This window comes from Macrotis lagotis, chromosome 6 (assembly GCF_037893015.1).
Source record: "Macrotis lagotis isolate mMagLag1 chromosome 6, bilby.v1.9.chrom.fasta, whole genome shotgun sequence".
In the NCBI taxonomy this organism is placed as follows: Eukaryota; Metazoa; Chordata; class Mammalia; order Peramelemorphia; family Peramelidae; genus Macrotis; species Macrotis lagotis.
Window position 1 is genome coordinate 93,010,542 of NC_133663.1, and position 18,506 is coordinate 93,029,047.

An 18,506-nucleotide genomic window follows, 5' to 3' on the forward strand; every position below is an offset into this window, starting at 1 on the left:
AATCTTCCATGGGAACTGACCCATATTGGCAATCTTTGAGAATAGTTCATTTCTCATGTTGTAACTGACCACGTGGCCTAGCTATGACAGTTTATTCCAAGTCGATATTGTAGAATGGAGGCCCAAACAATGGAAATACAGGTCCTGTGCCCTGCTCCAACAACAGGTAAGTAGAGAATGTGAGCAAAATAGGGAGCTGAGACACAAGTGCTATATAAATCCTAGTGCTGAGGACCCAGATACTTGTATCAATGGACGAAAGCTCATGTACATTCAGTACGGTTTGCAGTTTTCCCAAGCCCCAGACAGAAAGATAATGTAAACATTATTTTTCTTTGACAGGTTCTCATCTATTTTCCCAAATTTATCTAATTCCTCCTTAGTTTCCAGCTCCATGTTTTTCCTCTCATGAACATAGTCTTTGAGGGAGATGAAACAATATTTTTTTCTTTGACAGGTTCTTATCTATTTTCCCAAATTCATCTAATTCCTCTTTATTTTTCAGCTCCATGTTTCTCCTCTCATGAAGCAAAGTCTTTTAGGGAGATGAAACAATATTATGTAACATTATAATTTATATAATTAGAGAGCTTTCCAAAAGGATTGTCACCAAAAGTAACAAAGGAAGAGACTTTTTAAAAGAGTGGCATTCAAGCTGGATTTTAAAGAATGGGTAAGAATTAACAAATTACAGAAGGGGAAGAACATTTTAGGAATAAGAAACTGTATAGGCAAGCAACACCAGAAAAGTCAAACATGCCTTATCACATTTACAGCACAGAACATTTCAGGCTTTTTTTTTTTTGGAGTAAGACATGAAAGGTAGGATAGCATTAAATAATAGTAGAAAAAAATATCATCTGGGACCAGAGAACAAAATGACTTTTTGGATTCAGACTCAGACAACCTGGTCCTGAACTTGTAACCAACCACAAGACCCTGGTGGAGTCACTTATCAGTGACTGTGGACAAGTCAGTTTACAATTCTCTCTAGCCATCAGTCTCATCTATAAAAAGGAAAAAAGTCAGATAACAAGTAGGTTATTTCCAATTAAATATTTGGATTCCAGAGTGACCTCATCAATAGCACACTCTTCATAACTGAGTTAATAAGACAGCATGCTAAAAAAGAAGGGAATGAAAGTTATAAATTTAATACTAATAGGTTTTATTTATTTGGGTAGCCAAGAGTCACAGAGTTAGGGATTCTTATTTTAGTGATTCTAATTCTCTTTCAAACCAGAGGGAGCAGTGTCTCCTCCCAAATAAGACACAATCCTTTGACCTCTTTCTTTTGAAGCAGACTTATGTTATCAGTGACCCACTATTTCACACTAAATCAAGAGTGGTGTACTGATTTTACCCAATCTAGATATGACATTTTGATGCAGATAAATGTGGTTATACATTTAATATGAGAAACGAATGAGGTTGTTTTATATTGTGTTCTCCAGAAGTAAATAATTGTCAGATAATGCTTTAGACAAGTAGTTCCGATTTTTTGATACCATTAGCAGTAAAAAAAAGTTAGAGAAACCTCCAAGTATATTTACTACTATGCTAGCTACTTTGTACGTTATAAAATAAACACAATAAAATTTGAAAATATTTTTATTAATTAAAAGTACAAAAATCATTTTTTATCTTACTTAAAATTATTAACTTAATGACAGCAAAATTAGTGAATGCTTCAGTGGTCTTGAAAATATTTAACACTTTGTACAAAGCACTTCAAAGATCTGGTTTTAAGGTCAGTTTATTTAGAAGCTTGTTTTTAATGACTATAAAAGAAACCTCACAAAGTCACATAGATCCAAGTGCCATACTAACTAAATCTTGATACTCACTGGTACTCAAGTTTACAGAAACATTGCTATAGTTGACACAGGAATTGTTCTCAGCAACCCAGGAAAGAATTAGGAAGAATTCAGAAGGAAAATACTCACAACATGGATGAAGGGGTTGGGTCAGATATGTTGAAGAAAATATAGAATGTGATCCATTTTGGGCACACCTGATTGTTTACAAATGATTTGAGGCCAAGTTACAGCCTCCTCTTTGAAGAAGACTACTTTAAAAAATATAAATGCTTATATTCTTCATCTACTAATAAGGGAGCCATCTTTTTCAAACAAATGATTTAAATTCTAGGGGAAAAGGGGTCTGTGTGTGTGTGTGTGTGTGTGTGTGTGTGTGTGTGTGTGTGTGTGTAAAAAAGTAAATACATCTAGTAAAGTGTTCGAGTATCAAAGAGCTATAAATTCTAACAAGTAGACTATATTTTGAAATATGTTAACGAAATCTTGTCAACACGAGCAAACTAGTCCAGAGGTTGGATTATTTCTATGCTTGCCAAAGATATGAATTTTTTACTTGTAAAATAGCAATGATTTATAATATTTTGTTAGCTAAGAAGAAGGCTATGATAAAAATTACTGCAAACTGCTGCAGACACCAGAGATACAAAGACAAAAAAAATAAATATCAATACAGTGAAAAGCGAGGTGGTTTTAGAGTCATAGAACCAAAAGTTCTATCTCTGCCACATCCTACTCATGACTGATCTATTCATCCTCTCTTGTCCTCAGTTTCTTATCAGTGAAATGAGAAATCTGTATGATATGGCCTACAAGTTCCCTTCTGGCTTTTAAATCCATGACCTTTTGATTCTTTTCATAGCTAGAAAATGTATACAAAAGCTATACAAGGTAGTTTGAGAAGGGAGAGTATTAGAGTTGAGTAGATCAGGATTATGATTAATTTAACTGGAACTTGAACGAAATAAGGAATTTGAACATGCAAAAGGGCCTTAAAAGCCAGAGATTTTATATTTCATACTAGAGAAAGAAATACTGGGGTATACCAAATAGAGAAGTAACATGGTCAGACTAACACTTTAAGAAAAATCACTCATTAATGCAATGACCAAACATAATTCCAGATGACCAATTAAGAATGCTTACTTTCTCACAGAAAGGTCATAAGACTCAAGATGTAGAATGAGACATAAATATTTGGACATAGCCAAGGTGGTAATTTGCTTTGCTTGACTATAACTATTTGTTACAAGGTATTTTTTTTTCCCTCTCTCAATTGGAGGGATAAGAGAAAGAGAAGGCAAATGTCTAATTTTTAGAGAAAAAGGTATCATTCTGAGTGTGTGAGAGTGTGTGCGAGAGAGAGAGAGAGAGAGAGAGAGAGAGAGAGAGAGAGAGAGAGAGAGAATGTGTGTGTGTGTGTGTGTGTGTGTGTGTGTGTGTCTATGTAAAATAGTTTGAAAAAGGGAGAGATTTGAGATGGGGAGAAAGATTTGAAACTGGGAGACCAATTAGGAGGCTCTTGATGAGGGGCTGAACTAGAGTGGTGGCTGTGACAGTATATAGGAGGTGACATGTTTAGAAAATTCAAAACTTTTCTACAGTATTTTAGCACTTTTTTTCTTGATACATCCATAATTTTACTGACCTGGGTACTCCTTTTACCAATGAAATCAAAGTTAGGGCTGATATTTTTGTGATGCTCAATAAATAATTACAGAGTGAATGAATATCCAATGATGATCATATATTTGCATGTAGTTATATATATTTATGTATGGATGTGTGTGTGTGTGTGTGTGTGTGTGTGTGTGTGTGTATAGAGAGAGAGAGAGAGAGACAGAGAGAGACAGAGACAGAGACAGAGACACAATAGTAAGCTATGAAAAAAAAAAAAGACCAAATCAAGTAGAGAGATGTGGAAAAGGTTAGGCAAGTACCTAAAGAGTTGATTATATGTATACATGAAAAATAAATGTGTAGAACCTAAAATACCTGGAATCAAGGAAGATGTGAGAATGGTGAGTTCCCCCTTCAGTCCTGGCAGACTTCTCAAAAATGTTTTGATATCATCCTGGATTTCTTCTAATTCTTGGTTTGTAACAACATTTAGTTCAGTGGAGTCTTTTATATGATTTTCTCCCAAATCTACTAAGTCTTCAAACTCAAAATGGTAAACATCAGTGAAGAGTTGGTCAATAAAAACTTCCATTAATGCTCTTCTCTGTGGTCTTGTCATTATTTTAATACTACTCACATTGTTTTCATCCAGTTTTTGTTTAATTGTATATAAGGTAGCAGCCATACTGGAATTACTTATAATTTCAAATCCCCCTGGAAGGGCTGGCAAACTATTCATCATTTCAAGTTCATTATCACCATGTTCAAGGTCATTTCCACATTTGAGATTATGGCAATGCATTAGGTAAAGGAATTTGGCATTTGTGGCATGGAAGTTCTGGACAGCTTTCAGAGCTTTTAATAGCACACAATTACTCCGAGAGTTCGATTTCAAACCAAAGGAATCGATCAACACTGCTTCTGCCATACTTGAGAACTGAAACTACCTATAAAGAAAAAATGTAATATCAACATACAAATTATATCACCTTTATCAATTTATAGCAAAAAGTTTGTGCAGTATTTAATTTTTAAAATTATATTTGGATATAAAAAACTAACTCATCAAATAATATGACAAATAAAATAATGCCTCCTCTATTTTTTCCAAATAAAAAATTTCAACATTTTTTAAGCACAAATATCTTTATAAAGCAGTGTTTTTACATAGGAGGAGTTAAGCAATTAATAAATCCTAAGAAACTTTTTTTCATTATAGATAGTGTACTTAAAGTAATAGCTTTAAAAACTGACAAGCCTGCCATATAATGTCAATATTTCCTTGAGAAGAAATATGTTGCCAGGAACCTGGAATCAGGTTCTGGCTTTGTCACTTAGTAGCCAAGCCAATTTAACTTCACTGAGTGTTTCCTTATCTGTGAAATGAAGAAAAGATGACATTACTTCTAATGTGGATCCCAAAGAGTATACATCATATGAGATAAAATAAGAGAAGTACTTTGTAAACCAAAAATTTTATGGTGCTGTTATTTCAATCATATCCAACTCTATAATTCTTTTTGGAGGGGTTTTCTTGGCAGAGAAACTGGAGCAGTTTGTCATTTCCTTCTTTAGAGCATTTTTTACAGATAAGAACTGAGACAGGGTTAAGTGACTTTCCCAGGTTCACACTGCTAGTAAACATCAAAGGCTAGACTTGAAATCAGGAAGATAAGAATTTTTGATTCCAGTGCCCAGTGCTCTATCCACTATACCACCTAATTATATAATCGTTTACATTTATTAAACTAGTTCAATGACATCACTATTTTATTTTATTTTTTAATCTTTTGCAAGACAATGGGGTTAAGTGGCTTGCCCAAGGCCACACAGCTAGATGATTATTGTCTGAGACCGGATTTGAACCCAGGTACTCCTGACTCCAGGGCCAGTGCTGTATCCACTGTGCCACCTAGCCACCTCACTTCACTAGTTTATAAAGCAACTTCATCATAAGAATAGCTCATAAGGATCAAAGGTTTGAAAAATGCTTTTCCATATGTTATTCTCATTTGATTGTCATATAAAATCTGTGAAGTAGGTTTGCTATTATCTCCATATGACAAATGAGAGAACTGAAACCCAGAGAGATGAATTCTAGTAAGTTAAACTTATGGAATTTTAATACATCTTATATCTGACCTTTTTTCAAATTGTTCTTTAAAGAACAGTTTAATAGGGATTTTTTTTTACTTCAGATGTACAGAATGATATGTCTACATATTATTGCAACAATAATTAAGACTAAATTAGTATAGATATGCATAACCCTTATTGAAGAGCAGGTTGAACACCAAGTCATAGTACTTCCAGTTCCTATTCTTTCCTTAGGTTCTAGTGTCATGCCCTTCTTCTTGCATCCTGCCCCACTTCTTATTTCCCAGCATTATTTAATTCCTAATATACAAATGTCTATACTTCCCATTCTTATCTAAAGATGCCCTGAGTGTTAATTTGTAACAGATTTTGTCTAAATACAAATGAGAGGATAGGTGGGAGAGAAGAGTGGTAATAGGCACAGTGATTTGTCTCCAAGTCTCAAAGATGGTCCTGCTGCCATCTGCTGCATTTTTCCTTTTCCTACAGTATCAAGGGGTCACTGTTGACTTCAGTTTCCTTCTCCACCCTCCTTTTTATTTCATTATCTATATAAAGTTTATATAAATTTGTGTATATATTATTTATATAAAATATATTTTTATATTTATATATAAATAATTCATATGATTTTATATATTTATATGTAAATAATATGTATAATTTATATAAAATTTAATAATTATCATTTATATAAATCCATTATTTTATTATTATAAAAAGTATTTTATTGTTCTTAAGGTATATCTGATCTTACATAATACAGAATATATACTAAATATATACTAAAATATATGTGTATATATGCATTTACAGTTCAACAAATTTTATACATCTATAGATATTAGCAGATCTATATGATTATGAATATTCAACATAGTTTTGTCATCTCTATGGCTATGGCAGATCTATATCTATCCATGTCTATTCAGTACATATTATACATCTCTACAGATATTGGTGGACCTACATCTACCCATCTATACATTCAACAGATATGTACATCTATACAGATATGGCAGCTCTATACATGCATATACATTCATTTTGTCATTTATACAGATATTGGTAAAGCTGTGTCTCCACATATGCACACTTAACAGATTTTATACAACTATATAGATGTCAGATCTATATCTACATGTATGAACATTCAATTTATCATTTATACAGATATTGGCAAACCTGTACCTCCACACATGCACAAATGGTACATTTATATCTATATGTATATGTATATGTACAGGTATGTACATTCATTTTCTCATTCAGATACTGGCAAACCTGTATCTCCATATATATATACATACACTTAACTCATTTGATATATCTGTACAGATATGGCAGATCTCTATCTACACATATGTATATTCATTTTATCATTTTTATAGATACTGGCAAATATGTATATCTGCATATATTTAACAGATCTGATACATCTATACAGATATGGCAGATCTCTATCTACATGTATGTACATTCATTTTACTGTTTATACAGACATTGGCAATCCTGTATCTCCATATATGTACATTTAACTGATCTGATACATCTATACAGATATGGCAGATCTCTATCTACATGTATGTACATTCATTTTACTAATACAGATATTGGCAATCCTGTATCTCCATATATGTACATTTAACTGATCTGATACATCTATATGGATACGGCAGATCTCTATGTACACATATGTATATTCGTTTTACTATTTATACAGATACTGGCAATCCTGTATCTCCATATATGTACATTTAACTGAACTGATACATCTATACACGTATGGCAGATTTCTATCTACACGTATGTATATTCGTTTTACTATTTATACAGATACTGGCAATCCTGTATCTCCATATATGTACATTTAGCTGATCTGATACATCTATACAGGTATGGCAGATCTCTATCTACACGTATGTACATGCATTTTACTACTGACACAGATGCCAGCAAACCTGTATCTCCATGTACGTACATTGAACTGATCTGATACATGTATAAAGGTATGGCAGATCTATACTTGGATGACCATTCAACAGATTCCATACGTGTATAGATTCTGGCAGATCTACATGCATGCACACACACACACACACGTATGTACTTCACACCGAGCTCCACCCGCGCCCTCTCTGACGCGCACGCCGGGGCCGCGGGCTCCAGGTAAACGCGCGGACCCTGCAGCCTACCTGGGGGGCGCGGCCGGGCCCGGCTCAGCCCCTCCCCCGCTCCCCGGGCCCGTCCCCCGCCTTCGGGCAGCCCCGGCTCCCTGCACGGCGCCCGGCCCGCGCCCGGCCGCCCCGACCGCTCCCGCAGGCCGCACTCCACAGCGCGGGCAGCCGTGCCCGGCGCGGGTGACGGCCGCCTCGCGCCCCGTCCTCGGCTGGCGAGCGCCCGCGGGCAGCCCTTACCTGCAGCCCCAGGACGCGCGGCCGGACAAGCTGGCCCCGGCCCGTTCCGCCGGGGAACCTTCCCGGGAAAGCCCGGCGGGCATGCGCACTCGGCCCCACCGCGTTCCGGGAGGCGGGCCGGGGGCGCTGCAGCTGCGCAGTGCGGCCGCCCGGGTGGAGAGGCCGCGGCACTTCCGGGTCACCAAACCCTTTCCTAGAGCCGGGCCCCGGACGCGGCCCGCCTCCGAGGGCGGGGCAGGAAATAACTCCTGGACCCAGGCTGGGGTAGGGGTGGCGAAGGGAGGGCGCCCCTGGGAGGCTGGGGCAGAGGGCCACGCCGGGGGGAGGCTGAGATGAGAAGGGATCCCGAGGAGGAAGGGCTGCCTCGGGGGCGCGCGGTTCCCCAGGCTGGGAAGGGGGAGGAGGGGGCCAGGGCAGGCCTCAGAGCGAGGCCCCGCCCCCGGAGGCCCCGCCCCCGGAGGCCCCGCCCCCGGAGGCCCCGCCCCCGGAGGCCCCGCCCCCGGAGGCCCCGCCCCCGGAGGCCCCGCCCCCGGAGGCCCCGCCCCCGGAGGCCCCGCCCCCGGAGGCCCCGCCCCCGGAGGCCCCGCCCCCGGAGGCCCCGCCCCCGGAGGCCCCGCCCCCGGAGGCCCCGCCCCCGGAGGCCCCGCCCCCGGAGGCCCCGCCCCCGGAGGCCCCGCCCCCGGAGGCCCCGCCCCCGGAGGCCCCGCCCCCGGAGGCCCCGCCCCCGGAGGCCCCGCCCCGAGGTGTGTGAGCGGGTTTCAGGGGCCCCATGGGCCTCAGTGCCCGCCCGTGGTGGGCAGGCGGGCTAGGGGTGGGCTGCTCCTTCCATTGCCTTGGGCTGCAGACCTAGGGTCACCCAAAGGGAGCCCGCAGCCTTTAAAACGGCCCCTCCGAAAAGGAATATTTTTCAAAATAATGATATTGCAATCAGGACGGTCTGAGTTCAAATCGGACCTCAGACACTCAATAATGACCTAGCTGTGTGACCTTGGCAAGCCACTTAACCCCATTGCCTTGCAAAACCCTAAACGAAATCTAATGATTTTGTTTAACCAGTTTCCCGTGTTTTGAGAAATTAATGTTTCAAACCCATCTGTAAATTCACATGTTTGTGTGAATTAAATGTCATCTTAGATTTCAGCCCAACGTTCTAACTGGTTAAGAATTACCTATAAATATAAAAATAGAGATATTCTATGTAGATATATCTGTATTACATATTGAAATAGTTAAAGGTATGTTCTATAGGGATATAAATATATATGTCAGTATTATATGATGATTTTGATAAGGTAGCGAATCTGAATTTGGGGACTGGAGAAAACCATGGCAAAAAGTCAAACAGTAGCAAAAAATGTTAAAATAAGAAAAAAGATAAATGAATAAATATATTTCCAACACTCAGGGAAACTATCAATAATATCCCTGTGGAGGGAGGTGTAAGGGCATTTAAAAGCATCCATTATGGGTTTGATCTGAGTAAAAGCATCTCTAAGCTAAGTCACTGAGGTACTTTTTACAATGAATTCATTTTTTTTGTCTGGAAGCCAGCAGCAATTGAGTCTTGAACACTGGGGCATCACCCAGTTATTTAGCACTTACTCTACACTTAAGGGTAAACAAGGAAATTCCTGAGACTTGGGTTCAGATAAAGGTTGTTTGTTGGCTTAAATTACTTTATTTAAATAATCTCATCAGCAAAATTCCCGTCTGTTATACTTCCTCCTAGAACCCATTCTAATGCTTACCTTAGTCAACTGTTTTTAATATAAATTCAAATTAAAAACCCATTTTTTTCTTTGCTCATAAGAATTAGAAATGAAAAAAAAAATCTTAAGAGATAATATAGTCTAGGGTGGCTAGGTGGCACAGTAGATAAAGCACCAGCCCTGGAATCAGGAGTACCTGGGTTCAAATCCAGTCTCAGATACTTAATAATTACCTAGCTGTGTGGCCTTGGGCAAGCCACTTAACTCCATTTGCCTTGCAAAAACAAACAAACAAAAAAAGATAATATAGTCTAAACATTCCATTTTTATGAAAAGTAAACTGAGGTCCAGAAAAGCTAAATTGCTCCCCAAGGACATATCAGTCAATAGTCAGTGGAGATAGGTTCTGAACCCAGATCAATTAATTAATAAAACTTGTATTTTCCACCAGTCACTGTGCTAGGTGCTAGGAATATGAACCCAGATACATTATAAATAAATAAATGCAGCCCTTCAAGGAGTTTCCTTTTGTAAGTCCTCTGACGCTAAGGTCGATATTCTATTAAATCATATTGCCTCTAGTTCTCTGCTAAGTAGAAGAGCAAAACACAGGATAAAACAACAGTCTCTATAAAATTAACCCCCCCATTTACTCCCAGAGGCTATTAAGTCTCTTTAAAACTAACCCCCCAAAATCACAATTACTGTATGTCTAGAACTGAAGTCATCTTTCCCTCTAAGCCTACTCTCCTGACTGCATTTTCTGTACATTGCCATGATTGACATGCCGTTCACCCTATTTCCTATGTTTGAAACCTTGGTGTTATCTTTTACTTCCTTCTCCCTCGTCTGTGTATAATTCTCAAGGCCCATATCTCTGGAGTCTATTGTCATTTATTCTTTCCTTCCTATTCCCATTGTCAGCATTCTAATACAGACCTTTCATTAGTATCCTTCTAGATTATAGTGATAGATTTTATTGTGTCTTCATATCTCCACTCTCTCAAGATACTTCAGTGCATCCTTGAAGACTCACAACTTCTTGAGAGCAGGAATTGGCTTTTGCTATTCTTGTGCTCACATTGTTTAGTGTAGTGTCTGGCACATAAATAGTAGGAGTTTACTACATACTTAATGACTGACTACCAGAAAAATATACTACACTAGTGAATTCTTTGTTTTTTAATGACTTAATATTGCATGCCAAGTACGTTTCAAACTCCTTTACCTAGTAATCAAAGACCTATATAATCTGGTCCCCACATTTCTTTTTCTGCTAGAACTCTCATTGCTCCCCCAAAATCTCTGTTCTAACCAAACTAGTATCTACTATAAAATTAAATACATCCTGCCTATTTCATCTCCGCACCTTTGTTCATACCATTTCTGCTACCCTGGGGAAAGTGCTTGTCACAAGAGTAACATGAAAAAGATAAAATTGAAATAATTCTGGCCCTTAAGAAGTTTACATTCAGTTGGGGGAAATAATGCCATGTCATATGAGGTTCCTCTGAAAAAACTCTGCTTAACCTTGAGGTGAGGAGATGATGGGACCATGATAATTTTCTACATGCTTGGAGAACTGTCATATGGAAGATATATACATATTTTCTTTACCTCTAGAAAGAAGAACCAGAAGCAAGGGTTAGGCTTTGAAGACAGTTGCATTTTAGCTTCATTTATATTTATAAAAGTAGAAGGAACCATTCCCAGGAGTAATGAATTCACTATCACAGTAAGTCTTCAAGTGGAAGTTGTATGACCACTTTTCAAGGATATAATAGAAGGCATTCCTGTTCAGATATGGGTTAGACTCTGAACTCTGAGGTCCCTTCCTACACTGATATTCTATAATTTCATATCTTGGATTAAACAAGACTTATGTTGCATATTCTGCTTTCTGTGGAGACTTCAAAGCATGGGGTCTTTATTTTCTTTTGGTCATACACATATAAGATTTCTATGCCAACAATTCCTTTTTTGTTTTGATCTTTCCTTATTCAAAACTAATCAATGGGGATGATCAACCTCCCAAACACTGGCAATGATTCTGTCATCTGTCCTCTGTGTCAACCAAATCTCCAAGAAGGTTTTTCCAAAAAAAAAACCAGTTTGTTTGCCTCACTAATACCATTCCATTATGATATGTAAGAGAATAGGGGAGGGGGGGGATATAATAAAGGTGCTCCTTCAGCAAATCAAAATTCCCATTCTAAAATGAATGTAAAGAATGGAATCCCTTTGATACCCTAAAGCAATCAAAGAAAAAGGAAAATGACTTATATGTACAAAAACATTTATAGCAGCTCTTCTTGTGGCAAAGAATTGAAACTGCTCATCAATTGGGGAATGACTGAATAAGTTGTAGATTATAAATTCTGATGAATACATTGTGTTATAAAAAATGATTAACATGATGAACTTTCAGAAAAACCTGGAAAGATTTATATATGATCTGATATAAAGTGAAATGAACAGAACCAGGAGAACTTTGTACACAGTGACAGCAATACATTGCGATGATCAACTATAAATGACTTATTTCAGCAATAAATTGATCTAAAAACGTTCCAAAGAACTTGTGATCTACTTTTAGAGAAAGAACTGATGGAGTCTGAATGCAGATTGAAGCTTACTTTTTTAACACTTATTTTTTTGGTTTTCTGTCTGTTTTCTTTTGAAACATGGCTAATATGGCAATGTTTTGCTTGACTACATATGTACAACCTATATATTAAATTCTTTGCCTCCCTCAAGAAAGAGGAGAGAGTATTAGAAATTTAAAATTTTTACAAACAAATGTTAAAAATTTTGTTTATAATACGTATATAAATGATAGAGAGAAAATGTTGGGATTCAGAGATTCTAAGATTCTCTTAGAAGTTAAAAATGGTCTTGTGCCTCTACTTAGTTGATGAATAGGAAAAAGACTCACAGAAGCTTAGTACTTGAAGGTATCTTAGAGGTCATCTATCTCTCACTCTGTCAGACAGTCCCTAAGGTTCCCATTTCCATTACTTCATATACTGATTAAGAATCCAGGATGAGATATCATCCAACTGTGCCAGTCAATATAAGATACAGGGTCTGTTGTCTGCTGAAATGTGATTTCACACAGAGCAAAGAGATATTAGTTTACACAACAAGTATAAAAAGTACCAGTGTTTTATAGTCAAAGGTAGAAATTAATTTTCCTTTCCTTTCTAAACCAGACACTGGAGAAATCAGAAAAGTAATATTTCAAAACAGCAAAACTGTCATGGGAAAAAGATGTTCTTATATACTATTTACATATCTTTTCTCCTCGCTATGGAAAAAATATCAAAGATAACATAACTTCTCTTAAATAAATGTGCCTCAAAAGATCAGTAGTCCTTTCAGCTAAGTATTGTTCACCATTTGGTTAGCATCTCAGAACCCTATTGATGGGTCTCTGCTTATATCTATGACTGCCTCAGTAGCTCCAACTTTTGCTCAAACTGAGTTACTTTGTACTTTTTTGCTGGGCATATTTCAAAATAATTAAAAATTCCCCAATTGCATTAAATAACCTCTACTCTAAATATCTCTTGTTACTAACCACCCCCCCCAATCCCTTCCAGCATCAGCTTTAGATTTGAAACCTTAGATTCAAAGGAACCAATTTCGTGCATATGTGTGTTTGTGTGTGTGTGTTTGTGTATTTGAAACTGATTTATTCAATAATTTTTGAGTACATACTTTGGAAGTGCACTCTGAGAGGCACTGGAAATGAAAAGATAAATAAGAATGCTAGCCACAAAAAAATTTATAATCTTATAAATAAGAGTATAAAGTACTGTGAGATCACATGATGGAAAGATTGCTTCTGAATGTGTGTGTATATTCATATATTCACATATATATTATATATATATATATGAATAAAAGGCTTCAGAGAATAAGGGGTATGTAAGTTGGACTTAAAAGAGCAGATGAGGAAGTCAATAAGCAGAATATATATAACTTTTTTTAAACCTATTTTAGAATTAAAACATCAAGGAAACAGGGTGAAGTAGGGTGGGAAAAAAAGCATATAGGTAAATATGACTACTGACAAGATCACTTCCTTCTTTTGGCCTTCCAATAAAAATATTAGCTAGAGTTAGTGAGTATATAAAGTAACCTCTTTTTATGTTTTTCAGTGCTAGAGGCCAGAAGAATTGTTTTTAATATAATGTCTTCTGCCTTACATGAATATGTTTGATGTATTTGTAGCTTTATTATTTCAGTGGTGCTATTGAATATGGTGCTCCAATGTTATTTTTAACTTTATGGCTATGCTGTTTAGAACAGAAGTTCCCTGCATTATTTTGAAAGTGAAACCCTCTCCTTTTAATGTTAAAATATTGTATTCCCTTAGAAATAGTGAGGATAACTATAAAATTGTGATAATTAAGATAACACTTAGCTATTGTCTTGTCTTTTGATGGATTTATATTTTAATACATCAGCTTCCACATATATTTGGAAAATAGCAATATGTATATTACTATTATAACATATATAAAATATATACATATATATATATTAATATGAGAGGAAGAATGGGTAATGTTTAGGCTCAAGGACTTGAGGTTCAAGTCCTAGCTCTGAGACCTATTGACTGTGTGACCTTAGACAATAATTTAACCTTTCAAGTCTATAAATGTTAGAGGAGGTGAGGATTTAAATTGGTAGTTTTCTCACTGGGAGTTTCTTTTTATTAGTTAAAACACAGGCTTAGACCCAAAACAAACATATATATGTGAGACTTTTTCATTTATTCAGTCTTCCGAAGTTATGCTTGATAAAGATCAAAGTGGAGTACTTAGTGAATACATGTATTCTAGGGAAACCTTTATAACAGTTTCACAAACCTCCCACCTCCACCAATGTCTGGGATTCACATTTTGGAAATCAATTACTATTGGAAAACGATTAGTATTACTATCTCTATCACTTATTATTATTATCAACATCATTTATAAAGCACCTTAAGATTTGCAAAGCACTTTTACATTTATCGCGTTTTGACTCTTGCTACAAGCAACTCCCCTGTGAAGTTTTATAGAGAAGTTGAAAGAAGTTGAGTGATTTACCCAAATAATAAGCAGCTACCCTAAATTATATATGCATGCATATACATGTGTGGTCTGTGGTCTAAGTTAATAAATATAGGACTTTTACAAAAAATATCACCAAGTCAACACTGTTGGATCCCTTCAGGATTTTAGTTAATTCATGCTTAACATTAGATGGCAGGATTTCCTTTTTTTTAACCTTTTGATTTCCTCTCTTATAAATTGCAGGAATTGATTGTAATATCTGATGTGTTTGTCTCAACAACTGTATGTCTTTATGCATATATTTATCTAGTATAAACATACCACTGTTTTGTTTAAACCTATCTTAAATATTTTCAGATTCTTTTCTTAGGTTTTCCCTTTAGTTAGGAAGATCTTGGGGAGCAGCTTATCTTTTTTATGAACTGTGCAGGACCCAAAAGAACCAGTCTATGCCCTTTGGTGATGTACAATCCAGTTTAGATATGAAGTGAAAATGTAAGGGCTAAGATCAAGAAACTTGAAGATAAGTTCAGCACAATGGAAGGAACACTGGATTTGGAGTCAGAATTTGATTTTGACTTCTGTTTAGTCCCATTTGAGCCTCAGGGGAATCACCTAACCTCCATGAGACAATTTCCTCATTTGTTACATTAGATAGATCAGGAATTCAAAAATTAGGATCCTTGAACTTGCTTGTTCTCCCCTCTCCATTATACATGCATACATTTTTGAATTTTATATTATGCAACTATTCTGGGTTCTGAATAGTCCAGAGGCTTTTGGCAAAATGCCAACAGGGTCAGTGACCCAAGAAAGTTTAAGTCAGTGGCATAGATGATTCATGCATCTTATGATTAGAAATGTAGCCTGTGGCTATATGAATCCAATTGTCTCATGGGAGATTTTTTTGTTCTTGGCTTCATTAACTCTGTGCTACAGCAAACACCTAAACTAGTAAACTACAAATTGTTTATGTATACAAAGGCAGAAGGAGCAAATGGGGTGAAAAAAGTGAATGATATCTTTTAAGCAGAGATTAGTCTTGAAGTGAGGTTAAAAGAAAAAGAAATATAGATTGACAGGGAAGAACCATGTGGACCTAACATCTCAGTGATGGTGGGATACTAACATAACTTCCATAATTTTCTGCATAAGGATGATAATTTAGGAATTATTAGTTATTTAATAAAGGAGTGAATTAAGGGATTCCTATTGTCATTTTTACAAAGAAAATGCTATATTATTTTTTAAAATTCCAATGGCTTCATTGACATTTATCTGTCTTTCCAAATTCCTAATAAATATCTTGATTCAGGAGGCTTCCTTCCCTTTTTTGTTTTCTTTCATTATATATATACATTTTTTTTCACATCAGATTTTTACAAGTGTAGGGTGAAAGAGGACAGACATATATCTCTTGAGAAGATATTTCTTTGTTCAATACTGGATTTGACTTCATTTGTGTGCAGGTATAGTTCAAATATCTTGCTTAATTCGTATAGAGTTTAAAGAGGTAAAATTTATTTAAATCTTTCTTTTAATCTGTTTTCTTAGATTTTCTCTGAGTTATTTGTATTAACTACTTTTAGTTAGTGAGTGAGCATTTATTGTATAATCAACTTAACATTCCACATGTTGAACAGATTCAGACAATCCGATCTGTTCTCTTCAGTTCAAACCCTCCCTCAATCACTTTCTGGAGGAATTCTTCTTGATTTGTATTTAATATTTCAGTTTATATAAGTGGTAAAGGGGTATAAACCTGTAACTGATTAAAATTCTTATGTGCTAATGTACCAAGCAATAAGTCAGTGGCTCAGGAAAAACAGAATTTCCTCTTGATTGATTTCCTGAGTGATTTATCTAGTATTCATACATGTGCATGTTCTTGAAGATAGAACAATTCTGTGCTATGTCTGCCTTTTTCAACTCTCTACTTGCTCCACAGAGATAACTGGATTTTATAGCAAAGACCAAAATACTATTTTTAAACTACTGAATTTGAGGTTAAAAAGTCTGGAGGACTTTTGAAAATTAAGATGAACTTCAAGAGTAAAGGTTATAATGGAGAAAATTTTATAAATATCAGTCTAGCACTGGCAAATCAGTTCATTAAAATAGAACAGGTAAGCCCAAGGAGGAGAAATGGGATACTGTACAGATAGAAGAAAAAGTCTATATGGACTGAAATATCCTGTCCCAACCAAGAAGGAATGGGAAAGAGAAGAGAGCAGAACAAGGCAAAAGATCAGTCATGGGAGGTCTGGGACAGTGCCAACTGCAAGAAGGGGTAATTCTGTCAAAAGCAACAGGAAAGTGTTCTAGATTTGACCAGGAGGAGGGGAATGTGGTGTTTAGAAAAGAATTGTAAATGTTAAGACATGTATATGATGAAGGTATGTCAACTTTAATTATAAGATGTCACTTATTATGTTACTATAATTATAACATATTAAGAAATGATCTGACATCATGTTCAATTAACTGCATCAGAAATCCATGTGGAGAGTTCAGATGATCTGATAATTTCTTTTGGGTTCAATTAAGATCACAGAAAGTTATCTTACTGGTTCTAAATCTTATGTAAAAACTTAAGAGCTTAGAAGAAAGGAAATAAAATTTCTCAGCACTAGAATATTTATATCATGTTTACTATGAGGCAGGTACTGTGCTAAGTACTTTGTGATTATTATCTCATTTTATCATTTGTATTTTAATTCATAATTTCAAAATAGACCTAATTTTTCTCTCCAGATATGGCTAAGAAAAATGATTCTTCATTCTCTGATATTGTAAAGGAAGCTGTAGAGCAACAGCAATCTCAAACATCTGAAATAGAGAAAAACAAAAAAATTCTGTTCCAGTTGCAGGTAATTTCATTCATGATGCCCTTCATAAGATATTAAATTTATTTAAAACTACTACATTAGTATAAGAGAAATGATTAAAGGTGATATAATATTTCATTTTTAGGATACTTTTTGAACCATTCAGTTGTACCTAAATTATATTTCTATGAACATTCTAATCATGTGGAAAATGTGTCATTTTGTTACATAAATTAACACAAAATCCTTAAATGTTTTATAAAAGCAGTCACAGTGGTACAGTGCATGAAGGGGAAGATACGGATCAGGATGACCTGAATTGAACTATCCCTCAGACATTTACTAGCTATATGACCATATAACTTCTCAATGCCTCAGTTTCCTCATCTGTAAAATGAGGATGATAATACCTACTTACTAGAGTTGTTGAGAGGATCAAATGAATGAACATGTTAATATATATATATATAAATTATATATATATATATATATATATGTATATAGCCTAGATATTATAAACTCAGGGTTTACAATATGTGTGTCTGAATTGTTTTCTTTGTAGTTGTTCCTAAAATGTTTAATTCAGTTGACAGTTTTTACCTCGATTATTTTCAAAATTGTAGACCACTATGACATCTTAACCTAAATGGAGCCTGGGGGTTTTCCTTCATCTTTGGACATGGAACAATTAATTGTGCATACTCTGCCTCTGCTTCCTTGGTACTTTACAATCTGGCTTTTGGTCTAATGACTCAACTGAAACTCCCTCCAAAATTATTAGTGCTATTTTAATCACCAAGACTGAGGGTCTTCTCTCAGTAGCAATCCTTCTCGATCTGAGTGCTTCATTTGACATTGTGGATAGCCTCTCCTTCTAGCTACTCTTTCCTCTCCAGATTTTTGAGACACCTCTCTAGGTTGTTACTCTTTCTTAATCTCCTTTGCTGGATCA

At 36.3% G+C, this 18,506-nt stretch overlaps 2 protein-coding genes across 7 annotated transcripts in view; one reads left to right on the forward strand and one right to left on the reverse strand.

The window, feature by feature from the left end:
* The window catches only part of LACC1 (laccase domain containing 1), a 23,444-nt gene extending 15,394 nt beyond the window's left edge, over window positions 1-8,050 (reverse strand). For both annotated transcript variants that reach the window (XM_074191710.1, XM_074191711.1), the window contains exons 1-2: window positions 7,952-8,050; window positions 3,813-4,384 (exon numbers count right to left, since the gene is read on the reverse strand). In XM_074191710.1, coding sequence (XP_074047811.1) covers window positions 3,813-4,365 — 553 coding nt within the window. In that variant the 5' untranslated portion in view covers window positions 4,366-4,384; window positions 7,952-8,050. The remainder of the gene's footprint in view (window positions 1-3,812; window positions 4,385-7,951) is intronic.
* The window catches only part of CCDC122 (coiled-coil domain containing 122), a 25,120-nt gene continuing 14,649 nt past the window's right edge, over window positions 8,036-18,506 (forward strand). The window contains exons 1-4 of one of the 5 annotated variants that reach the window (XM_074191712.1): window positions 8,036-8,215; window positions 11,284-11,395; window positions 16,102-16,195; window positions 17,481-17,596. In XM_074191712.1, the coding sequence (XP_074047813.1) occupies window positions 17,483-17,596 (114 nt within the window). In that variant the 5' untranslated portion in view covers window positions 8,036-8,215; window positions 11,284-11,395; window positions 16,102-16,195; window positions 17,481-17,482. Of the gene's footprint in view, window positions 8,216-11,283; window positions 11,396-16,101; window positions 16,196-17,461; window positions 17,597-18,506 lie in introns of all 5 variants that reach the window. The other 4 variants (XM_074191714.1, XM_074191713.1, XM_074191715.1 and 1 more) reach the window with 4 other exon arrangements.